The sequence below is a fragment of the Littorina saxatilis genome, linkage group LG17 (assembly GCF_037325665.1).
Source record: "Littorina saxatilis isolate snail1 linkage group LG17, US_GU_Lsax_2.0, whole genome shotgun sequence".
Classification (NCBI taxonomy): Eukaryota; Metazoa; Mollusca; class Gastropoda; order Littorinimorpha; family Littorinidae; genus Littorina; species Littorina saxatilis.
The window spans coordinates 27,366,239-27,392,513 of NC_090261.1; the positions used below are offsets into that span (position 1 = coordinate 27,366,239).

Genomic DNA, 26,275 nt, shown 5'->3' on the forward strand with positions numbered 1-26,275 from the left:
AAAAAAGAAAAGAAAATTGGGTCTTAAAAAGGAGGGAGCCTTAAATTGGAGGTAAATTTACAGATGTTATGAACAGAACATCTGAGAAACCAAGTCTTAAATTTGGGGGTTCTTACAAGATTTTTTTTACAGTATGTGTTTAAATCGACAGATGCTCTTATCGCTTGTAAAAGCTGGATGGTGAAATGGCGATGTACATCATGATCATCACGGGAAGGAAGAGGTCTCTTTAAAAACAAACCAAAGCTGGGATATGCATATTATAGGCTTTATTCCTTTTTATCAGATGATATACTGATTAAAGATAATAAAATTCAAAGGCAAAATGAAAAAGCATACATTATAAAATTTTCAACCACAGTCAATCAATTTCTTCCAGCATCAGTTGATAATAATAGCATCCATGGCTATGCTAACAAACTTCATGACAACGATCATAAGAACAAGGGGCATTATAAAAAAAATCTATGCCTAGTCTCTCTCTACATCTCATTTACACGCTCTAAACATTGAACTTTTTATTTTCAATTTCATATTAAGACCAACATGATTTTTGACCACGCTGGAACAGTTATGCATCCATGTTCAAAATGATGGAACGAAACACTCGCACACACAAAAACACAGTGAGGAGATGTAAAATCACAACTGCATACCTACCGAGGAAGATCTTTTATTCACAGGCAAAAATGGCAGGTCAATGTGTGTGCATCCATGAGTGTGAATGTGTTTGTGTATGTTTGCAGTGTGTGTATGTTTGCAGTGCGTGTGTGTCCATACCTGTCAGTATGTATGCACATTACTAAAAGAAAGTCATGTTGAATATGTTGACAATCAAAACTTATAACCTGTGACTGTCCTTGCAAACCTTTTACTTACCTATTAATTCATTTATACTGATGTATTTAGCATATACATTTGTTTTGATATTGTTTTCAAATATGTTGCTTCCCCTTTCGCTTCACTAATCCCTTAGACAGCAACAACTGATCAAACCAGAGCAAAAGGAAACATCTTCAGGCCCATACTGTTTTCCCAAAACTAGCCCTGACATGGACAGTAGAGAACTACCTCTGAAGAAAGGACACCCTTGAGACCAACCAAACGTGTTCCCACTTTGCAGGTGTCCTTTAATAGCAGGTAAACTTGAGTCAAGTTTATAGTCTAAGGGACAACATGTGACCTTTAGAAAGAGGTGTACTCTGATCAGAGGGGCTTCACATGGCATTGCAGGCACCACTGTAGTTTTAATAATTCATCACAGCCTTGCAGTTCCTACGTGCGCACTCCTTGCCATGATTAATTACCTTTCAATTTCTGTACTTTCCCTGACAGTGTGAACTCGCACAAAACACATCACAGCCTCTTCAAGGCAAATAATAGGCACACCAAAACTCCATCCCTGCTGAGTGGGCGGTACATATCTATATCTATGCAACTCTCGAGAATAATAGATGAAATCCGGTAATACCTCTGAAAGAGTTATTCCCAAACATTGTCTATTCTGTCCTCTGCGAACAAACTCCACACCATATACAATTTGTCACAAATACACACCCGTTACAGCATTAAAAAAAAACACTCGCTGTTGAATACAGACAAGATGGAATATACACCACAAACAATGAAGGCAAGTTCTCATATATCAAAATCAAGTTTGCTGTCAATGAACACACCAACACAACACAGGGATGGCCCTCCAGAACAATCCGGAGGCCACGGTCATGACGCTAAAAGAATTCTACTTTGAATGGTTGGTTAAAAAGGAAACCATGCATAACACACAGTACTTGCATGCACATTCCAAATGTCTCTACTGTACAGGCAACAACAAAATCATGGCTCATGACTCAAATCAATTCATTCAACACTCAAAAAAACGGAAATGGACTTAGAACTCGGTTTCGATCAAATAACAAAAAAAGCGCGCTCTTCATTGCTTCCTATAATTCAGCATATCCACTCTTACCATTACAATCAAAACCAAAATAAAATGAAAGAAAAAACAGAATGTCAAAAAAAATACACCAAATGCCCTCACTCCCATTTCACATTCATATCAGAAAATCAGAGAACACAGTTGTTAGACTCGAGGAAGAGATGGCACAGAGTACTGCATTAGTTGTCTTTCTCCTCCAAAAGGTGTCGGTGAGCATGTACAGATTGCTATAATATATAGGAAAAACTAGATATAATAAAGGCTCCATTCTACAATGCACACTGGAAGAACGGAGCTATCTGTGGTCCAACTAATCAAGGCCTGACACTTGGCGACTGTTGTGTTAAGTGCCTTCTCAGTTCCTGCTCAGTCAGCGTGTGTGTGTGTGGGATTTAGTGAGAGGATTTTCGTGTGCGAGTTTATGCATGCGTGTGACAGTGTGTGTGTGTGTGTGACATTGTGTGTGCATGTGTGAGTGAAAGTGTGTGTGTGTGTTTTTGTGTGTGGTGCATCTGGATACTGGCAAGTTTTAGAGAAAACCGCCTTCTAAATCATAGATTCATCCAGAATTAAAATAATATTTTAAGCTCCACAAACACATCTGCTCTGCTATATATTATATTCCTTCTCTCGTTTCATGATCACATATTTTTTTTAACTGTGTTGTACAGCTGACACCAGTTTATTCACTGAATAAAAGAAGCCACACAGTCCATGCAACCTTGGTTTAAAGTCATCTTTACATCTCACACATGTGTAAAACATAATAAAACAGCTCTACATCGTAAATAAAATGCACACTTCTCACACAGATACACACACCTCATATCATTATGACTATGTATGTGTGTCCATGCATTCGAAATGATTATTTAACAATGAAGTGTCATATCCATGTTTTTATCACCCCTTCCTCTATCTTCTTCTCCATTCCACGCCAACCAGTATTTTTATTAAAAAAAATCTGAAATCTGCAGTCTCCATCCAGAAAAGCTGAACTCTGCTGTAAAATGTGTACCCTGATCTTCATCTAGTACAAGCTAAACAACACAGTGAACTCTCCACTGTAAAGTAATCCTGATTATCAGTAAATGAGAATCATAATCAGAATTGGAGATAAAAGTTTGCTTGTTCATTTCAATGCTTTTTATTCGCTCAGGTGCCAGGAGACCAGTTTGGCAAAACACACATGCTAATGCTACCGTTTATATTTAGAGCGCAGACCTCATTTCTTGAAACTTTGCAAATGATGACTGAGAATATCTGCAATAATTCAGTTGTTGTTATGGCTGTTTCAGCTCAGGATTAAGGTCCACTTTACTTTTCTATGCACATCCAAACCACATGATATTCCATGATAACTTCTACCTAATTTCTACGAAAGAAACAGGCGGTTTCGTGTTCGCTATCCATGAAACCAAGCACCCACTTCTTTTTTGTAGACAAGAACAATCTTAATTGTATCTCAACATTAACTATGTGTCTTTCTTAAAGATATACTATCTCCATCTTTCTAATCCATTCACGATATTTCCACAGTAGTTAAACTGCAGCATCACAACTTTTCGTCCGAGGTAGGGTGAAAAAACAAGCATGCATACACTAAGAACAATGTCCCTTGGTGGAGAAACAAACATTATATCCTTATACCATTTACACAAACATCCCTTATACATTAACCACTAGCAAAACATTTCACATTCAATCCTTTTACACAGACTTCTAGCAAAAAACATGTCATATTCCATCCCTTGTTCACAGACAAATGGAAAAAAAGTTCAGTACAACTGTTTGTATTGAGCGCTTGGTTGTCCAAGCGCTATCAGTATCACCACCTCAGCAATAAGAAAGAAACATGGCACACTGATACTTTGCAACGCACGCCTTCAGATGCTTTCGTGTTGTACTTCATTAATGTGTTTGGTTATCTGTTCTTTCTGAATTCTGTCCAGTATAAACGGTCAGAAGCCGTATTCGACACCTGTCATTCCACAGCTTACAAATTTCATCACTATGTGAAGGTAAGCTGATTATCTTGAATCGTGGATAGTCAGAAGTGACACAGCACTGAGCTTTCATTTTGCACAGTGGTACCTGTGGTGTGAGAACCATCTAATAACAGTTCAAAAAATGGAGAGCGCTTGCTGTCCAGTTGTCAATCAGCTTAAAGGTAGACACCTTCCTGTGAAGACCATGTTATATGTGACACTAGATACACTCAAGGTTTCACATGGGATAAGAGACCCCTTAAACTTGAGCACTCTGTCAATCACCCACAGTCAACAGCCTGGCTGCCAGTGCTATCTTTGCTCAGTACAATTATAACTTAGCCCGACGTCCACTTTACAAAGACTTTGCGACGTCTTTTTACCAAAAATTCAGTGCTTAAAGCTTAGTGCAGCCAACTTTGTGGAGAGAGACTTCGCGAAATCTACTTCGCCCAATGAATTTGAGGCTTAACTAACACCTATGTCAATCCACAAAATAGATCTACCAAAAAATGAGTGCTCTGCACAGGAAGCAGCCATGCTGTCGTTTTGGTATTGGTTTAAATGGACGGATGCTGTTATCCTATGTAAAACTAACAGCCGTAAAAGATCTGTGGTGTATGACAAGATGGTCTACACAGAAAGGAAAGTGCCTTTAAACAGCGTATCCCTGTCAGAGATACCTGCAGTATAGGCCACAGTTTTGCTAGTCTCGGGGACAGTCTCTCATCACAGGTACCACTGTATACACCAACAAATCAAGCTTCTGAGAACAAGTCCAATCAATTCAGTTCCAAATCAGGTCAATTTCAGACTTTTCTCAGCTTCTCCATGCTAGTCATATTTCGTTAATATTTCCCTCCATCCACGTCAATGCCATGCTACGTACCATCAGTCTTCGTAACCTTGTCTATCTACAGGCCGTCACTGCCTGCAGGCACCAGTGTAACTGACAACAATGCCAAACACAGGCATTTTTCCGAGAGCTTTCGTCTTTTCAGTTTTGCAAACTTGCTGATCAGACAGCACAGAAAATCTATCACTTCTGCGATTCAAAATGATCGCCTGAATCATGTTTGGATACCTTGAGCTTTCATTTCTTTTCCATCTGCTTGTTAGACACAACTTAATATGTTCATCACCTGTGTTTCCACCTCACATACTAAATATAGCCTTGATCTTTCATATTGTGCATGTGTGAGAGAGTTTCTTGCCCAATAGACACAAGCATTCATATCCTCTCTTCCTATAGAAGCAGCTGCCATCAGCCGACTGCAAAAAGTCTATGGCAGATTCCCTACCTCATGAAAAGCCTTGCACAATCATCAAACTTTCTTGCATTAGTTATTTTACCCTTTAGGAGACTTGATGCAAGGTGCTGAAAAGGGGTGGAGTCTCTAAAATTATGAAGATTCCACAAAATCGGCTTGTAACATAACGAGTTTCTGCATCTCCATCTCTACCGGAATTACGTATTATGAGCAAAGCAGCATTTTGAAAGTGATGATTTTGGACACCAAAAAAACCTTCAGCGCTGGATTTGAAATGTATAGCAAATAACGTAAAAATATCATGTCTGCTTGATGGGCTGGGGTTGCTCCTATGCTGCTTTTTGCTCAGCATCAATCTTTTTGTTCAAGTTATACACTATAAACCATTCAGGGGAATGGATATGGAGACTTGTAAAACAAGGTAAAACTATGTTCCATAAAATTAGCTGTCGGGTTTGCATGGGTTATGAAAGAGTGAACAGCCTTGCTTTTAGGGAGACAAACAGTCCACAGGCCAATCACTAGCGAGGAGTGTGTCTGAAACACGTGGGCAAGGAGCATGTGGGAATAATTTGTCCCCCTCAAAACAAGGGCAGCATCTTTTTCACAACCCATACAAACCTGACAGAGTTATTTCTGAACTTCGTCTATTACGAGCTCTGCCATGATTGAGCACTTTCGTTCTCAAAGGTTCACATCTAACATCGAATTCCAAGCACTTATTGTAAAATCCATCTCACTTTCAACTTAATAAGTTAACGGTTCAGGCTTTCCGATCTCATCACAGCAAATCAAGTATCTTAACCCCTCCTCCTCTCCACCTTCCCAGACGTCAGTTACCAAGGCAACCAAGCCATTTCCTTTTCTTCAGACATAGTTGCCAAGGTAACTATGCAAGACTATATTATCTTCTACTGCATCAGTTCCCAAGATAGCCAAGTAGGACAATTTCGTCTTTTCCACATGTAAGACATGACATGCAGTCACAAGAGTTCTTCCCTTCATCTCTGAATGTCACAGTTTCTTCAATCAACTCCTTGGTTCCCCGGGCACATAGGCAGGTGTTAGGAGATCCAGTTTATCAGTATTTCACTCTGTTTTTACAGTGAGCGACCCCGGCCACGCCTATGTGTTTGTGAGTGTGTGTGCTCGTGTTGGTGAGCGTGGAGCAAGAAGAGTGTGTGGAGCAATGTGGACGATGATGACGACTTTGGTGACGACAATGATGAAAGGATGATGTTTAGCCTCGTGACTTGGGTCATACGGGTGTGCTCCTTCCTGATTCGCTGTCATCTGAAAACATTACACAAAAGTCATTATTAGATCAGACAGAAAGAAAGGTAGCGTACAAGCATGCATCTGCACTTGCTTGTTTTATTTTCATTACTTAATAGTCCCATCGCTGGGAAATTCAGGTTGCTTCCTCCCAGTGGAAAGCTAGCAGCAACAGAGTCGCGCTACCAAGGTGTCTGCTTTCTTAGGTGTATTCAGCCACCTGCACTTATGGCAGAATAACTGAGGTCTTTTACATGCCACAATGGTGATGCGGGGGTGGAACATGGATACTGCCTCTGAGTTTGCACATAAAGTTGAACCGTGTCCGGCCCGGCCCGGATTTTAACCTGCGACCATAGGATCACAAGTCCAGTGCTCTACCAACTGCGATACCAGGCCCCCGTGTGTAAGTGTATGAGAGCGCATTTGCCTTTCCTTTGCATTTCCTGCCTAATAGACACAGCCTAACATTGTACTTGTTTTTACCCATTTACTTTATGGGGGCAAAAGTTCTAAATGTAATAGATATGAGCTCACATGTTACATTCGGTTACAATGTCCAAGTCATATTTTCAAGACACATCAGAAGAGGTGCGTCCATTTTTTCAAATTCTGCATTTGTAGTCACAGTATTCTCCATTGTTAGATCACTTCTTTTTACTCAAAATTCAAAAATAACAAAAAAAGAGAGAAAGATAAAAAGAAAACCTTCAAAAGCTGAAAAAGTGAGAGATGGACAAAAGATGATATCGAAGAAAGGGAACACAGCAAGAGCTGATTCCAGCACACAACCACTGCAAGTTAAGAATGGCAAAAGCTTAACTCAAAACGTCCAATAGCTTTGACAAGTGTGATGTCTTTTGAAACAACGATGGGCGGGCGCAGTGGCCTTGTGGATAAGACATCGGCCTCCTATGTGGAAGGTCGAGAGTTCAAATCCCGGCCGCAGCCGCCTTGTGGGTTAATTAAGGGTGGAGATTATTCTGATCTCCCAGGTCAAGTTATGTGCAGACCTGCTAGTGCCTTATCTCCCTTCGTGTGTACACGCAAGCACAAGATGAAACGCGCACGGAAAAGATCCTGTAATCCATGTCAGAGTTCGGTGGGTTATAGAAACACAAATATACCCAGCATGCTTCCTCCGAAAGCAGCCTGTGGCTGCCTGAATGGCGGGGTTAAAAACCGTCATACAAATGAAAATCCACTCGCGCAAAAACATGAGTGAACGTGGGAGTTTTAGCCCATGAACAAAGAAGAAGAAGAAGAAGAAGAAGAAACAACCATGTTTTGCAGCCAGGACATTTTACCGATACATATTCTTAATCCAGGTCCAACTGACCTGTTGTACTCTACACCTGAGAACAACACTGTGTAACTAATCATTGTTTCTCACCTTGTCGCACTTTGCTGAGAGGCCCCCACACACGCACAGTGCCGTCATCGGATGCCGACACCAGCATGCTGGGCACCTTGGGGTTCCAGTGGACACAATTGACGGTATGCGAGTGACCCTCCAGGGTCACCACGGGCTGGTCTCGTTTCGAGTGCCAGATGTAAACCTTGTGGTCTGCACATGAGAATGCTGGCAGTCAGTTTCAAATAGCATTTCTGTTCCACCTATCCCTGAACTATCCTTCCCTTTGCAAGAAAGCATCCCATTGTCGGCCGATGGCTAAATGCCTGATAAATGTTTCAAAACGCCATAAACATTGTGGCGGGACTGCTGATTGTTTTCACAGTTGGAGAAAGGCATTGCAAAGAACTGCATCATATTCGATATAACTTCAATGGGCATTTTGCCAAATTTGTACAAGAAAATGTATTCTAGCAACGTGGCCGACAGAACATTCACTTCCTAAATGCCACCTTGGCCCTGACCTTCACTTCCGCTTGCGATGAAGTCTTGGTTGAGCCCCCCGAAGCAGGAGAAGATAGTGTAATAGCCCTGCGTCACTCCCTGGAACTTGCGAACCAGCACGCGGTCCTTCAGGTCCCACAGGTGAACTCCCTGCACAGATAACACACCTATGAAAACACACACCAACACGTACTCCACTTACAATCTGTTTCACTGCAGTCTGATGCATAATACTAGACCCACATTTTTTTAGTGCAGTGAAGAGCAACAAGACGACTTTCTTCAAGATAAGAGCTTTCATTTAGTAACTTTCAGCAAAAAAACACACACAAAAAACAAACAAAACTAGCAACACTCTGAGACAGCTTCAGAAAAAGAATAGATCATGAAACACCCCCCCTTTCAAAAGCATTCCAACAAATAACGGTTCCAAAATTTGGAAGACAAAATACAGTTTTGACCTGCGAGTACTTCTTCTTCTTCTCGTTCGCTCCTTTTGTCACCTGCGAGTCATTTAAAAATTCTCCTCCTTACAAACCTTTGAACTGGAATTATACTGTATGTTGCAAGGTCACGAAAGGATATGAAAAGAGAGCCTGTCATCAAAACAAGCCTCATACAACAATTAGCCAACCTATCACAAAACTGTGTGCACACAACAAACTGGAGCTGAATTTAGACTAGCTTCAGCACCTAGTGTTGTTACCTGATCAAATACAAGGCTTCATGAGTGTACATTCCAATACACTGTTGAAATACACCTGAACATAAATCCCAAGAACCTCACCAAACCATTGTGAACAAAGCAGCTCTCACCTGAGTGGCTACATTCAATAATGCTAATCGTCCAGTGTCGTTAACCGAGAAAGACATTATGGGATGGTCTTCTTGTAATCTGCACACACAAAACAATAGTCCATCAATACAAAATGTCATTCATTTTGCTCTGAACTGGACTATAAGGCAACTACAACAGAACCAGTCAAAACGTTCACACAGAGAAAAAGAATGTCTGTCAACAAAAAGTCAATCGGTGACAACTGATTTGCTTTCAAACTGGCAACAAGGGACTAGGGCAACTACAACAGAATCTGTCCAACCGTGCACACAGAGAAATTAAAGAATGCTTCAATCAAAGCCAGTAACTTACATCGGAATGTCTAATCTGCACACACAAAATGAATGTCTATCAATACAAAACATCACTCAGTGATCAAAGGTGTGCTCTGAAACTTGTTACAACAGATTATATGTCAACTATAACAGAATCAGTCAAAACGTGCACACAGAGAAACTACAGAATGCGTCAATCGTGGACAGTAAAACTGACTAAATGTCTATCAATACAAAACGTCATTTGGTGACCTCCGGTTTGTACAGAAACTGGCTACAGTAGACAACAGAATCAGCCAAACCATGCACACACAAACAAACAAAATAGTTTGGACTTACATCGGAAAGTCTGTTAGATCCTCAAAGTTGTATCCCCTGATGCGATGATGTGTGTCGGCGGCCAAGACCATTTTGCTGTCTGGCGCGCACACAAGGCACTGCACTCGCACCCCTTCCCAGTTGTCCTGTATCGTTCCATCAATATCCTGAAATAAAATGAGGTAAGGCAATTCAGAAACGATGTCTGCAGTCCCCATGCATTCATCATTCCATGGAAGTTATGCTACTGGTCACTAAATGAAATTACAAAACAACACTCAACCGAGTCTCTTCGTAATCCAAAAGTCTGCTGTTATTGACAATTATCCCAATCACAACATGCACCCTTGCTAGAAACGGCTCCTGTGAAATTGACAACGTATCTAACTGATGAAATCACAAAGATAAATATTTCAGCAGTGCTCTACCTTGCAGTCATGGCTACCTATCTTTATTATCAAGAAAACATCAGCAGTTTATGAACTAAAACATATTTGTTCACTGAGGTTCTTTATTTCAGAGCATTCTCTGTTACTGAATTGAATGACATGTGCCAATTAGAAAACACACTAGGGATTACATTACAAGGTTATTTTAAATCAACTTACACAGCATAGCAAAAATAGCCCCTGAAGACACTTACACACATGTAGAACTGGCCCCGCGTGCCGCCAGTGATGAACTTGCGGCTGTCGGGTTGCCATGCTGCACTTGTTAAGCTGTCCTCTGGAGACTGACTCACTTTCTGTCGTAGTTCTCCCGTCTGCAAAAACAACACACACAAAACATTGAACTGAAGTGCTCAATAATTAATTCAAGGGAAATATTATTCAAGGAAGTGTCTGGAAAAACAAACAAACATCAGAGCAGAAGGGAAACAAAACAAAAGAACCAAAATGTCTTTTGAACAGCAGTAAGCACAATGTAAAAATTCAGGTTATTTCAGTAGAATGCCAGGGAGAAGAATATGAAAAAACGACAGTGGCTAATTTGAGGGTTGAAAGTGAAAGTGAAAGTAGCAGGAATTGCAGGGAGAATGAACTGGCTGAAATACCTCCTCCCACTACACAGGACACTTAACACCCCACTCCCCCCCCCCCCCCCCCCCCCCCCCCACAACCCCCATTATCGTTATCAACATTACTGACACATGGGCACCCATTGTACCATCAAATAATGCACCAGACAAAGGAACACAAACAAACTCTCTCTCTCGGAAACTTACGTTGACGTTCCATATCCATAGCTCTGAGCAGTCGTCAGGTCCACAAGCAATGATGTGAGAACTGTCTGGACTCCAGGCAATGAACGCAACGCCATATGAATGGTTTTCTAAGGCTTTGTTTTTCTTTATCTCGTGGGTTTCCTGAAGACAAGAAAAAGATCACAAAATTACTTTCTTTGTACTCAAGTCAAGCATTGGCATCCTCCTGTGTCAAGAATTCACAAACCTTCTTAAGCATAAACTTTTACTGAATTACAAATCGCAAACTAATAAATGAAATTGCAAACTAATCAAAAATTACATTCACTGTTCATAATTAATAGCAGTCTGTCTTCAAACTCCAAATCTGCCTTTGATCAATAACTATCTTACACATCCGCACAGAGTTCTGTCACCTGCAATGTTCTCAAAATTAACCAAAGATTTACATACAGCTTAGCTTCACATCATAATTCACATACACGTACATCTTTCTCAAATGAAGTTGTTTAATAATAAGACCATCAGGTGAACATAATCAAGGGGAATTGTAATTGCTGTAACAGAGAAGCATTTTTACCAGATCTACGTTCCAGATAATCAAGCTGCCATCCTTGGAGCCGGTGGCGAGTTTGGTGCCATCTGGTGAGAACTTGCAGAACCACACCTCATCACAGTGGTCGTTCAACACCTGGGTTGTGAAACACGGAAACTGGTCTCTGGAAAACATCATCATTACATTCAGCACAAAATCTCTCTTCAAGTTGTACATATTATGCTCAAAAGCAAAATACAAGCTGATAAAAATTCAAAATTTTAAAACAACTACAGTAACTGCCAAAAAGACAATACTGTCAGGCCTGGGAATGAGTAAAAGTGGTTTGGGCGTACTGACGGGAAAATGTTGCGTTTTAAGCATTTTAAGGGCACGTGGAGGCTCTTTTTTTTACACAATTAGAAAAGGACTTTGTCGTATTTACAACGAAAGGTGTATCATTCCCAGGCCTGACTGTGCATAGGTACAGTGTTGTTCTCTGGCCTCAGTCTTTGTTCATTGATGCATACTTTTTTTTAATCTGAAGCACTGGTCCGACACCTAGACGGTCAACTGTCAAGTTTTGACATGTAGGAGGTCTTCTGACTGAACTTCCCTTCCGGGTCAGTACATTCAGACAAATATTTTCAATCCAGGTCAAACTGACCTATTGTCCTCTTAGTCTGGGAACAACATTGTAGGTACATACAACCATCCTGGTATGTATGGTAATAACTTTGTTTCAAGTCCTTGCAGTATAAATCAGTTCAGTCTCTACAGTTAACACAAGCATGCAATCTTGTAGAGGTATCTTTTAAAATACCACAACAAAATCATTCAGGAAATCATCTCTTAAATTAGAGGCTTAAATGCTTTCATCAAGGAGTCATGTAAGAGGGGTTTCACTGTACTCACTTGCTACACAGGTGGTCGTTGAGAAGGCAGATGGCCCCTGGGTCGTTGTCGAGGTGTGTGTTGTGGAAGGGGCAGCGTTCTCGCTGTTGGTCGATGGCTTGGTTCAGCAACGTCAGCAGTCGTCGCGGAGGCAGCATCACACTTGGAGGAAGGAACACTGTACAACAATACAACGCAATTCCTGAAAAGATTTTGCTAACATACTGAGTGTGTGCAAACAAGAAGGAAGGTTGCTTTCAGGTCGTCTACTTGGAGTCTGATACTGATACAGCAGTCCCTGCAATGTACGGCCCCCGGCGTGAGCGGACACCTGACATGTACGGACACATTTGCTCAGCACGGAGTGTTTTCCTTCTATATTTGCCCCCCCTTAAACGGACACCTGCAAAACGTGGACGCGGACACTCATTTTCGGTCCCAACAGCAGGTCATACCTCCAATGTACGGACAGACCATCGTCAAATTTTCACCACAACAAAATCGATAACAGAGCAGTCCGGCTCTTGGTACAAAGATCACAGCCGCAATGGCGTGATGACAGTCACTGACAACTTGAGTGCGCGTGTACCCATCAGGAGGGGGGGTAGTTTTGGTCAGGAGTGGATTACATGCGAAGATGCCAACATGAAACTGCACTGAGCTCTTTATTCTTGTCTGTTGGACGTAAACAACAGAAACCACAGTCGATGAAGGTCCTGAGCGAAAGTGAGTGAAAAACCGGCCACAGTTCTCAGCATCGTGTGTCTGTGTGTAACCTCTTTCATTGACAAGATACTCTTGTTTCCCCTCAGCCTTGACCAGTGAGTCCGTTGCCTAATCTGTGAACCCTTCGCTTTGTCAAAAGTTACGACACAGTCAACTGGTTTTGCTCTGAATGAACAGTCCAGCTGGCCTCTCTGGCCACAGCCCACATGGCTGGAGGGAGTGAGAGAGAGGAAGGGGGGGGGGGAGGGGTAGAGGGGTAGCTGGCTAAACTCTGTGGGTGTCTGGTGTCACTGCATGTCAGCAGGAAGAGCATTGGAGAGAAATAGAGAGGTGTACTCTTCCACACAATTTCCAAGCATCAGTTGTCACGGCTTGGGGTAGGCATGAGTGAGGGAGAGTGGGAGCTGTGTTATGTACAGTGTATTTCCGACTGAAGAGTGAAAAGTCACGGCCATGCCACATGATCGGCATGCAGTCAATAAAGCCAGACAAGAAAAAAATAATTACATGATTATGACATGCAGCTCTATCTGCTGCTATTTATTCAAACTGGTTTTCAAGCATATTCTTGCAAAGCATCTGCCAGACATGAGACCAGCAAATGTTCAAAAAGTAGGAAAGTGAGCCGGGGTCCAGGGGCAACACCCCGGTAGGGGGTTCAGGGGGGCTTCGGAAAATGAATGATAGAATTATAAAGGCCATTTTGGGGCCTCTCCTGATAGCAAAAAATGAGATCATGCCTTTTTAAAAAGCTATAAAACCCACAAGAATAATATGTTTTAGCATTTTAAACAAAAGTGTGATTTATAACAATCACACACACACACAAAACTTTCCCCTTATTTTTTCAGTTGCTAATGAAAGATGAAACACCCGACTACGTTCTCATCAACTAATTTCGGTGGTGCACTCGCCCTATCGCAAAAAGAAAAAAATGACAAAAGTTCGTTTGCATTTATTTTATAGAATTCTCGCGACCTGGCGAAAAAAATGTCGATGCACCTCTAGCCCTATGTATCTGCTAGTGGTACCGGTCAGTATCGTCCACAACCAACCACTCAAATCGACGTACTTTGCCGTAACCTGACCCTGGGGTCCGGAGCCAAATCGCCGACCGGATTCTTGAGTGGGCGTGGTTTGCAGCGAGAGTTAACTTTTCCTAGCTTGCCCCATGCATAGATGCTACACCAAGTCCGTATTTCACCAAGCAGTGGCCGTTGTCGCACCACGTGCACACGGCCTGACCGGGAATGGATATCTTGGCGATACTGTCGCCAATGAGCTGGCGCCTTTCTTTCTTGTTGATAGTGACAGTCACTTCTTCTGACAGCCAGTTGGCTTTCCACTTGTTTTTCACACTTTGGTGGTCGATCGTAAGAGCTTCCACAGCCGACAAAACAATACGGAATCCAGACGCCATGATGCTACCTCTTTCACCTTCGGCGTTTGGAGATCGGCAGCCAATCAAAACAACCCACAAACTGCCATCTATGAATAATTAAGCCCCGGCGATAATCGTCGGAGATCGACAGCCAATCAAACGCGACCCATGATACTACTATGGGTTCACGCGAGTGCTGGGGTGCGAATGCACTGACTTCAGACGCAGACAGCTTCAGCTGAACGGTTCATACCACCACCTATGGGTTCACGCAAGTGCTGGGGTGCGAATGCACTGACTTCAGACGCAGACAGCTTCAGCTGAACGGTTCATACCACCACCCCCCTCCCCCCTTTTTTCTCAACGAATTTGCATCGATCTCAAGAATGGTCTGTGAGCTAAGGAAAATCGAAAATTTTATTGTAAATTTTCATTTAATAAATATACCTACCCGAATCACATGTAGCATTGACACAATCGGAGATGCTAGGTTCTGTACAGGCTAACCGTCTAAGGGAAGCAACCCCAACCACAAAAGTGTAAACGTAGCCATGGTAATGCCCATACACCCGGGGAGTTACCTCCCCTCGTGCATGCCACGTCACCACTGCTACTGAACACGTGGTTCCTATCATTCGACCTAAAGAATAAATTCTCCAAATCAAAAGCGGGGTTGGCGGGAGGGAATATACTATGTGATTCGGGTAGGTATATTTATTAAATGAAAATTTACAATAAAATTTTCGATTAAATTACATATTCCTACTCCGAATCACATGTAGCAGATTGCAACAACAAGGCGGTGGGAAAGAAAAATCCAACTCACTCAAAAAACCTTGCCGAAAACCTGGACCGCTGCCAAAGAACCAGGGCGGTCCCAGTGGGAAAGAAAATCTAACCCACTCAAAAAGCCCTTGGCAGGGCTGGCCCACTGCCAACAGGCAGTGAGGGAACCGAGGAAAGTCCTGATTGACAGCCGAGAAGAATCTCAGGCAAAAGCGTAAGAGACAACCTCAGAGATCCAGAAAGCTGTGCTCAGCACTTCTTCCAATCTCCTAGCCGTAAAAAACAGCACCGGAATAGACCCAAGCCTTGGATTAATAACCCTGGCGAGCCAAGGGAAAGACAAGCTTCCCCCCCCCCCTTTTATTGGAAGGAAATGCAAATGTCCTGAGAAGATCCGTGCGTAAGGTTGTCCCCTCAACTGAGAAGGACGAACCCCCGCGGTGACCTTAAGACAACCATGCCAAAGTCTGCAAACCTTGGGATGTAGTAAAGCCCAAAAGGCTTGTGAGAAAGAAGTCAGCTCAAAATAAGAGTGACCAATCCCCACGAAAGAGCGAGAGAGAGACATCCAAGCACTACGTACCAGAGTCCACCTCGAAGAGAAAACTCACAATAGAAGGTCGCCAGTCATCCCCTACCAGTCCCTGCGAACGCAGGGAGAGAGGTAGCACCCGACAGCAGCCACTTACGACTGTGCGTAAGCTACCGGAAGTGAGGACCCACGGTGGTCAAAAACCGATGTGACTGGCAACCATAAACAAAATGGCTAAAAGCCAGAATGTTCCCAAAACAGTCTGCTTGAAGGTAATCGAGAGTGAATCAAAAACCTAAAGCAGAAAACCAAGACTGGTAAACGTAAACCGTGAAGCCAGCCAGCCATAAGACTCCCGAAACCAGAGTTCTCAGGGAAAAAACAGGCAGTTAACTTCCTAGCCAAATCAAGAGCCTACCTGAGTTTGGCCAGAAACCCAGAGCGCGTCTGTCCCTGTCTGAAGACAGAGTCCAACGCGGAGAAAAACGGACAACCGCCCTAGACAAAGTTGCCTATTGTAGCCGGGCGACTGTAAGGAAACCCGACCCAACGGACGTCATCCGGACTCGCCTCATACTAAGATGAGGAAGAAGAGAGGAAAGGCCCAAGACTGAAGTCACAGGAACCAATCCTTAGCTAAACCTCTGCCCGAAGGAGAAGAGTAGCCAAAACCTGAGAGAGAGGAGGAAAGCCACAAAGAACTACTCCTCAAACATCCATTGTCCAAGACAATGCCCCCTCAGGAAAATCTGAATGTTACCTCCGAGGCCAACTCAAGCGTACCTTAAGTTTGGACGAAACACCAGAACGCGTCTGATCACTAGAGAAAGACAGAGTCCGACTCGATGAAAGACAACAAGGACCAAAGTCCAAACGTTTGTGGCCAAACAGGGGTAACCTGAATCCAGAGAACCCCACCCAAACGAAAATCGTCCTATCCAATCTCTTAAAAAGAGAGAACAAAGGAAAGAAAAGACGAAGTCCGAAGCCACAAGAAGCGGGAAGGCAACAACCACCATCGCCGCAACGTGGAATGGCTGTTGCCCAGCCAAGGCTGCCTATAGGCTGCCAGCTTAGCTTAACCAGAGGAATGAGCATGCTTCTGCTAAGCATGTTTCTGAGTATGCTAGCCTTACCTTCCTTCAACCCTTGTAAAGCAGTCAGAGACCTGCTGATCTCTACTCGACTGAATCTCTACTGCAGGCAAAGTTTAAGCAACTCTCTTTGACTGTTCAGGGAACTGAGAATGCGAAAGAAACGAGTCCCTCCGACACCCGCCGTACGAGCGTAGTGAAGGAAGGGCAGCCTCATCTGCTCCATGCTCACCCTAGCAAGGGCTGGCCAACAGAGTAGAGAAAGGAGGCAAGTTCCAAAGGCTGAATAAGCAAGAAGGAACAGAAGGTGAAGCCCGTGTAGCCGAGGCCAGTCAAGGCTGAGCATGTTCCGGAACTGAACCATAGTAGAAACAGCGGCAGAACCAAAACACTAGAGATACCACTTTCGGGAGGAGATGGCCTAGCCAAAACCTGCAAACCGTGGTACCTACAAGAGGTGACTAAGGAACCGGAAGTAGGAAAACATCCTATCTTCACGGAACGGAAGTCCGACATCGACAACAAAGTCAACCAACAAGGAAGCCACCAATGTCGATGCACCCAACGGGAAATCCTGAGCCGAAGATCCGAGCTTCGACGGAAATCCAGAACGTGTTCGATTGCTGACCAAAGACTGAAAACCAGAATAGCTCAGCTACGAACGCAACCGAAGTCACAGTTGCTGGTGGTAAACTGATGAATGAGATGACCGGAAACCGGAAAACCATCCAACCGGAAAAAGACCTGACTCATCCCCCTAATGACGGTCGTGAATAGGGGAAACGTCCAGGGCCACCCGAACTGAATAGGCAGTAAACTCAACACCCAACAGGTAAAGTGAAGACTGCCCCGGCTGAGGCTGAAAGCCTAAATGCCCGTAGGCCAGCCGCTGTTCCTCACCCCCCGACCTCCGAAGGAGTGTCAGGAAGAGGAGAAGTGTATCCGAACAGAGCCGGAAATGCAGCAGACAAAACCGCAAAAAACGGAAGCGAAAGTTGCATAGAGTAGACTGAGGCCGGAAGCCCAAACGCCCGTAGGCCAGTCCTCTGTCAACTCCAGTCAAAACCGCAAAGTGTACTTGAAATGGAGGACTTATGCTTCCAGTAAAACCGGAAACGCCACGCCGACAACGGCTGCCGCCCTGTGAAACACAAATGCCCACGACGGAACAAGAGTGAGACAGAACAGAAGAGGACTGGGGCCGGAACCCGAACGCCCGTAGGCCAGTCCTCGATCAACCCCAGACAAGCCACAACGTGCGCTTGTGATGGAGAACCTATGCTTCCAGACAGGAAGTGTAGGAGGCCGAAGCCCCGTCCGGGAAAAAACTTCGACGTGACCTCTGCCGCAGCTAAGAGGACAGCGTTAAGCCTTTTTCCCGATAACCAGCACGTGTGGAATCGCTGACGACAGACTGAATGTCCGACACAACCAGCGAAAAAACCGAAGTCCACGTACTGGTGGAAGGCCGGTGAAACGGCATAACCGGAAAACCGGAAATCCGTCCCCCCCCGACGTCGTCCTAACTCATGCCTTGACCAGGCTAAGAGAGAGAAGACGGCAAGTCTGCAGCCGCCGGCACCGGAACTGCAGTCGACGCGACAACCGAAGGTTGAAACGCTGACTACATCGGCCAGGGCTAAGACAACACCTGCCCGAAGGGCTGGCGTTGCTCCTCAGCTACCGACATCCTGAAGGAAGTGGAAGCGAAAGGAGCAGTAAATCCGGGCGGAGCCGGAAAGCACCAGACGAGACCGCGAAAAGCGGAAGCGCCGAATGCGAGGACGGAGGCCGGAAGCCCGAATGCCCTAAAGGCAACGTCCGGTCAACCCCGGAAACGACCACAGCGGGTGCGTACGTCAGAGGACCTATGCTTCCAGCGAGTGCCGGAAGCGCAGCGCCAGAAACGGCTACCGCCATTGCTCCGCCACACAATGGTCTTCGAGGAAGCCAGGGTGTGACTGAACAGAGGACGAATGCCCGGGGGGCAACGTCCGGTCAACCCCGGAAACGACCACAGCGGGTGCGTACGTCAGAGGACCTATGCTTCCAGCGAGTGCCGGAAGCGCAGCGCCGGAAACGGCTACCGCCACTGCTCCGCCACACAATGGTCTTCGAGGAAGCCAGGGTGCGACTGAACAGAGGACGAATGCCCGGGGGGCAACGTCCGGTCAACCCCGGAAACGACCACAGCGGGTGCGCACATCGGGGGACCTGGTCAACCCCGGAAACGACCACAGCGGGTGCGTACATCGGGGGACCTATGCTTCCGGCGAGTGCCGGAAGCGCAGCAGTCGGAAACGGCTAGACAACTCCGGAAACGACCCCAGCGGGTGCGTACGTCGGAGAAGTAGCCGGAACCAACTGCCGCCATTGCTCAGCCACACAATGGTCTTCAGTGAAGCCAGGGTGCGACTGAACAGGGGTTTGCGGGTCGTGAACCCGCCGAAAAGAGCTGTGTCCCAGCAGGGACTGTCCGACGGCCTCACGAGGGCCTGTGGACCAGCTCGACTTACTTGAATCGCCAACCACAGCGGTAGAAGACGAAGAGGCAAAACATCCGCCCTAGACAACGTCTCGGCCGGAAGCGTCAAAGAAGCCAACAAGGTGACGTCGCCCACAGACAGCGGGACCAACGGAAGACGCAGGCTTGGCACGCGACAATTTCTTCACAAAGATAACGCAGACACCTGCAACACCTGATCTGCTAACGGCAGAGAAGGCGAGGAGAAGAAACAGGACGTACAACAGTATATGACTGCCCCACAAAGTGTTTGTTCGAGGCAGAAAGAGTAACGAACAAAACATAAAAAACATGTTAAATCCGAAACCACGACAAGTCCTACGGACTGGTAGATACCTGCTAAAGCCTAGCCAAGTAAACCACTGTCAGCGACGCTGATACACAAAATGGCGGCCAAGCGATAAGTTACTGGACAAAATTTAGAAGTCCAAAACGGACGAAAATTAAGCAATAACAAAAATTCCTGTCAAAGAAATGACGAAATATGAAATGGCTTACCAACTAACAAAGCAGAAGGCAAAAACGCAGGTAAAGTAAGGAGAACCTCACCATAACATAGGCCTAGCCACATAAATAAGCTGTCAGGAAAGCTGAGCAACCGAACGTGGCGGCCACAAGATAAGTTACTGAAACGCATTTAGGAGTCCAAACGGACAAAAAAAAGTCAGCAACTATAGGTAAATTCCTGTCAAACTAAAGACAAGAAGGAACAAGCTTACCAGCTAAACAAAGCAGAAAGCAAGTAAGAAGGTAAAATTACGTTTACCTCCAAAATACATGGCCTAGCCACAAAAATCTGTCAACTCATGCTGACAACAAAAATGGCGGCCAACAGTAGTCACTGAAATATCACAGGTCCAAACACGGACGAAAATCAGCAACTACAACAAATTCCCTGTCAAAATAATGACCAAAATGGAAAGAGCTCACCAACTACGAAGCAGGAGGCAAGATAGACGGTAACGTGGCCGGTGGGTGTCAAAACAACACCAACAGCGCAGCCACAGGGGAGCCCAAAAAATACAACAACCTGCTCCCTCGAAAGCTGTAAGGTCGAAGGATAGGAACCACGTGTTCAGTAGCAGTGGTGACGTGGCATGCACGAGGGGAGGTAACTCCCCGGGTGTATGGGCATTACCATGGCTACGTTTACACTTTTGTGGTTGGGGTTGCTTCCCTTAGACGGTTAGCCTGTACAGAACCTAGCATCTCCGATTGTGTCAATGCTACATGTGATTCGGAGTAGGAATATGTAATTTAATATCGGAATTCCGATAAAAATCGGACCAGTCCCATATCTGATCTGCACACGCTCCTCGGTGCTGTGTTTGTGTGGCTGCTTTTGTATGTCAGTGCATGGTGAGTGTGTTCACTGCCTTGACTCGGAGGATTTATTTTATCTCTTTTTTTCAACACTTTTCATACAAATCCTTTTTACAGAAGGTTTAAAGAAGTATTAGGAGTTTATTGTTATTGTTTAGTAGCCACAAGAAGTGATTAGCATAGACTCAATCCTGTTGTTTGTGTGTCTCTGTGTGAGTGTATGGGGGAGGGGGTGGTGTGGTCACCCCTCCCGTGACCAGACACCTGCAATGTACGGACAGTTTTGCTATGGCCCAAGGGTGTCCGTTCATGAGAGGGACTGCTGTAGTTATGATACTGATTAATGTTTACCAATGCAATAACTGTATGAATCTCATGTAGCATAATACTGAATACAGTTTGTGAATACAGTGAGTTTCATGAATTTAACACTTTGCATTCTGCACATCCACAGTGTATTCTGTGCACAGGTGTAAATTAGTAACTAAAGCATATGATCAAAGATGCCAGAATTAATCTTACTTTGCAGGTTTTCGATCAGTTTTTGCCGTGAACCGTGTCCTTTCCCTTCCCAGTTGGCCATTTCCCGCAGGTCCTCAGGACTGCTACACATCATGTACCTACACATAACACAGAAGTTTACCATGTGCACACCAACCAAAACAATGACTGCAAGGAGATACAGGTACACTGCAATGCTCCTGTCAAAGACAGCTTAGTCCTCTTAGCTAAACATATTGCCTGCAAAAATACAAATATACATTCAATTATTTATTCTGTGTTTTACAGTTAGTTTCAACAAAATTGTTTTATATAAGTCTGTCACTCTTCACACTCAATTTTAACATCTGTCCTTCCTGCACATGACTCATTAATTGCAACCAAGTAAAAACAACAATAGGGTAAGTATCACTTCCACAACTACTAGTTCTCGATTTGCATCATCTCATTAAAACAGCAAACTTAACACAGTAAGTTAGGTTTGCACTTGATTTTAACAACAAGACATCTACTAAAGTGCCACAGAATCCAAAAGGCATGTCAGCTCAACACTGACATCACCCAAAACACCTCACACACCACACCGTAAAAAAAAAAAACAGCAACAAGATTCCATACATGTTAGAAACAGACAGATGTGGTATACATACGTGCTAAGCATGTGGACGCGTTCGGTGTTGTGTTTGAGTGGTGTGAGCTGGTAGCGAAGGCAGTTGAGAGCCTCCAGTGGGCGACTGTCTTCCAGGTATTCAAGGTACTTCTGCTCCAGCAGCAGGAAACGCATTTTCTGCACACAAACCAAGCAGTCGTGAATTTTTTCCTCTCAGATCAGTCTGCAACTGGGTATAATGTATAAGGTCTGTCTTGCAAAGAAAATCCACAGAAGTTATGAACAGAACCTCCAAGAACAAAAAGGCCTTGAAAGACAGGTTAAACTATGCTCAAAGTAAACAGTCAACAAGTCAGAGCTGCCACTTCATGTTATTGCTGAAGATTTCCCACCCTGCTGAAGCACATTACTAATTGGTCACCACATGGATAGGTTTGACTTGCCATTGTGACATAATTATAAATAAATAGTAGTTTATAACAAAACACACTTACAGTTACAACCATAATAACAAGATGACCACAAAACAATCGTTGTGGTTTTGAACTTACCAGCATACCGTGTGGTGATGCCACCATTTCTTTCAGATCTGCCATTGAATGTTCTGCCTGCAACAACAGAACACACAAAACCAAGTCTTACAGAAAGTATAGACTAGTATGATGATACTATTTTTTTTATAGTGCAGATATGATCAACAATGTATGCAAGACAACACTCCCCAGGTCCCTGACCTTCCTTTTCGGCAATTCAAGTTAAAGAGTTATCAGATTTGTCACTGCTTGTCAACAATGTCATGATCTTGCCATGAAACGCTGCTGCATCAACTGCAAGTAAGACAGTAAGGCAAAAAACAAAACCAAACAAGTCGCGTAAGGCAAAATTACTACATATTTAGTCAAGCTGTGGAACTCACAGAATGAAACTGAACGCACTGCATTTTTTCACAATGACCGTAGTCTGCCGCTCATGCAAAACGCAGTGAAACTGACGAGCCTGTTTACCGCGGTAGTGGTTTCGCTGCGCTGCATTAGCACACTTTTCTGTACCTCTCTACGTTATAAATTTCTGAGCGTGTTTTTAATAATAATAATAACAATAATACGAGAATTTATAACCCAAACATATCATATCTATATGTTTTTGGAATCGGGAACCGACAAGGAATAAGATGAAATTGTTTTTAAATCGATTTTGGAAATTTAATTTTGATCATAATTTTTATATTTAAAATTTTTAGAGCTTGTTTTTAATCCGAATATAACATATTTATAAGTTTTTGGAATCAGACAATGATGAAGAATAAGATGAACGTATTTTTGGATCGTTTCATAAAAAACAAAATTTAATTACAATTTTCAGATTTTTAATGACCAAAGTCATTAATTAATTTTGTAGCCACCAAGCTGAAATGCAATACCAAAGTCCGGCCTTCGTCGAAGATTGCTTTACAAAAATTTCAATCAATCTGATTGAAAAATGAGGGTGTGACAGTGCCGCCTCAAATTTTATAAAATGCCGGATATGACGTCATCAAAGACATTTATCCAAAAATTGAAAAATACATCTGGGGATATCATACCCAGAAACTCTCATTTGAAATTTCATAAAGATCGGTCCAGTAGTTTACTCTAAATCTACACACGCACACACACACCTTGACCCTTGTCTCGATTCCCCCTCTATGTTAAAACATTTAGTCAAAACTTGACTAAATGTAAAAACCAACAAACTGACGTAAAACAAAATAAAACAAAACTTGACTAAATGTAAAAATAAGGTAGCCATCACATAATGATAAAGTAAGTCTGCGGCCAGTTTGTTCTTTCTTTCTAGTATGCCTAAGTCATCGATCCTGTGAATTTGTTTCCTTTTGTTCACGGGAACAAAAATTAGGTGGGCAGGCAACAACAAAATGATGATCAGGTTAAATTGGGTAACCACAATTTTTAGTCTAAGTCAGTGAGTATGCACTAGTAGATCTAGAGATTAAAATGAAAAAGTCTGTCTTTGAACAAATCTAGCGGCCCTAATTTTTTTTTTTTTTGCCTTGTCATTGAAAACAACACTTATTTTGTGAGAGGGGGGGCCTAAAAAAAATCCCAGTTATAGTTATACTATATAGAAAGCACATATATTCATACATGTATTACTTCTTCTCGTTCGCTATACATGTATAATAACTACTATGACTCACAGTGTTCTTATATGTGACCCTCCACCACGAAATGAGTCGCATGTCACCTCGCGCGGTTCTGCGCTAGGCTTGATATAAGTCCGGAGAGTGTATGGTAACAGTGTGAGGGTCACCTTAGTCACAGGCGTATAACTCAAACAGTTTCCGCTCTTTTCTAAAACGGTTTTCACCACTGGATAGAGCATAACAAACTCTTTAGGAAAATGTAAAAATATGATAATCATGCAAAGGTGACATGCGACTCATTCCGTGGTGGAGGGTCACATATTCCAGAGAACAGATTTCAGGCATGCGATAATTTCTGTAATTTTTAAGGTGCTCTGAAACCCAGAAACGCACGCAAACATAACAAAATAAAAAATTAACACTACTAGCAAATATATAAATAATTAACTTACACAAATTCTGAAGTATTGGAACTTATGAAGAAACTCCATTATTATGCAATTTCTCCACTGACCATAAAAATTAAACTTTAAAAATGTATCATTATATGTTCAGCTTCAACTGAAAGTATTTTGATAAAGAATCTTGAATGTTTTATGTGAAAATGAAAGGAGAGGATTGAGATGAAATCTTAACACAATCCCTCCAGAATTCTATCTTTGTCTCTTAGTCTTATAATTATTAGTAAAGTCTTAGTATTCCTGCTCGTGACCTACTTTCTTTCATTTGCAGTTTTAAGTAGGTCAAACTAGTCCCCAGTCCTGAACCACAGACAAAGAAAATATGTGGGCAAAATAGTGTCAGCACACAAAGCTTTGTCATCCCAGGGGAGTCTGATCTACTTTCTGCTGAGGTAAAGTTTCAGGTTACTGAATCTGTCTTTGTGTGGAAAGACCAAAACATTGGTCATGTGATATGCAAATGAAACAGCTGACCCGAGTAGCTGGAGTAGTCAAGGCCAGTGACTGTCTCAAATGACTGTTATGATAACTCCACATACTATTTTTTTTCAGTTTGGTAAATCTTGATTTCTGGTTGCTATTTATCCAGTTCATCTACTTTCAATCAAAACAAATTAATAACAGGTGTGAACAGAACCTGCCAGAATGCATGCACAATGCCTTCAACTTCAATCAAAACAAAGCAAATCCAACTTCTACGATTCTGAATCGGAGAGAAAAATGTTGATGCCTGAAAGTGAAATATGTGTACATGTTAAAAGGAGAGTTTTCTTATAATAACTGTGTTTAACATAACAACACAAAACAGCAACGAAAAGTATGGCCAACCTTCTCCCAGTTGCCTTCCATGACGTGAGCTCTCAATTTAGCAGCTGAAGGGTGCTCAAGCGTACAGCCAGACTCGGCAATGAGCTGCTCTGCCGTTTGACTGAAAAAATCAAAATAAGAGATAAAAAGTGCACATCTCTTGGCTGGACAACTGCGGTCAAATTAACACGAATATGGGCGAGGTAACCGATCGATGTGTATCACAAACAGAGCTCATCGATGTCGTTCACGATAGGAAGTAAACTCGAGGAAAACTCATTTTTAACACGCACTCGGAGCAGACTGGCTGGTCAAAATAGACAGCAGCAATTACGCACATTTATAACACACAATTCTGTAATCCCTTGTTATTGTTATGCTGAAGTCACTGGTATCCAGCTGTACAGCTACAACCATTATCCATAACATTCAACACGAAATCGAGTTTCGTCACCTAGATTTCAAGGTGCTTACTTGAGTCCAAGGCCTCGTAAATGCTGCCCAATAAGACGCACAATGTCTTGGTCTGTACGTGACAAAACTTTGGTGGCTGTTGGTTTGTTGCCATTTTCGATTATTTCACCGTTCGTAGCAGAAGGACACAGCCCATTCTGCTGCGATGGTGTCGCCTCCTCGCTCTCTCCATTGTGCTGTGGGCAGCCATTGGCCTGCATGTTACCAGCAGAGATGCGTAGCTTTTTAGGCGGTGGGGGCGAAAGACCACCGTCTTCTGAGCCTGAGGACGATGCCAGTATTGCTCTACGGCAAAGCTATGGCCTGTATCGGTCAGGACATACAAACCATAGCCACAATTCAAAGATAAACAATCGATACCACAGCGAGTCAGTCTTCTGTGACCAAATTTGTTTTGCTGTGACGTCACCAACTCGAGCAGGGATGATGGGAAATTCCGACAAGAAGAAATCTCGAACTTATTGCTCATTATATGACATGTATCGTTCAAAACTAACTACACCTTCTGAAATCTGCCA

The 26,275-nt window shown here is 43.3% G+C and overlaps 1 protein-coding gene across 2 annotated transcripts; it reads right to left on the reverse strand.

Moving 5' to 3' along the window:
- Window positions 1–254: 254 nt before the first annotated feature.
- LOC138953694 (WD repeat-containing protein 26-like) lies at window positions 255–26,176 on the reverse strand. 2 transcript variants are annotated; one of them, XM_070325586.1, is made up of 15 exons: window positions 25,758–26,176; window positions 25,305–25,404; window positions 22,424–22,480; window positions 21,913–22,049; window positions 21,284–21,381; window positions 12,417–12,573; window positions 11,547–11,685; window positions 10,988–11,128; window positions 10,406–10,525; window positions 9,784–9,929; window positions 9,482–9,496; window positions 9,148–9,226; window positions 8,352–8,481; window positions 7,867–8,040; window positions 255–6,491 (listed from the first exon to the last, which is right to left on the reverse strand). In XM_070325586.1, the coding sequence occupies exons 1-15, from the start codon at window positions 25,955–25,957 to the stop codon at window positions 6,457–6,459; spliced, it is 1,728 nt and encodes a 575-aa protein (XP_070181687.1). In that variant the 5' UTR covers window positions 25,958–26,176; the 3' UTR covers window positions 255–6,456. The 2 variants fall into 2 exon arrangements, with proteins under 2 accessions (XP_070181687.1, XP_070181688.1); XM_070325587.1 differs by lacking the exon at window positions 9,482–9,496 and having other exon boundaries at window positions 25,758–26,175.
- Window positions 26,177–26,275: the final 99 nt, after the last annotated feature.

What these genes read in the sequence shown, in the direction of transcription:
- LOC138953694 (XM_070325586.1), bottom strand. Translation starts at nt 25,957, where the DNA reads ATGCAGGCCAATGGCTGCCCACAGCACAATGGAGAGAGCGAGGAGGCG. An exon ending in CGCGTCCACATGCTTAGCAC is followed by an intron (nt 21,382 to 21,912) that starts GTATGTATACCA and finishes TGTTATGTGTAG; the next exon opens with GTACATGATGTGTAGCAGTC. An exon ending in CATCGCAAGCGGAAGTGAAG is followed by an intron (nt 8,041 to 8,351) that starts GTCAGGGCCAAG and finishes TCTCATGTGCAG; the next exon opens with ACCACAAGGTTTACATCTGG.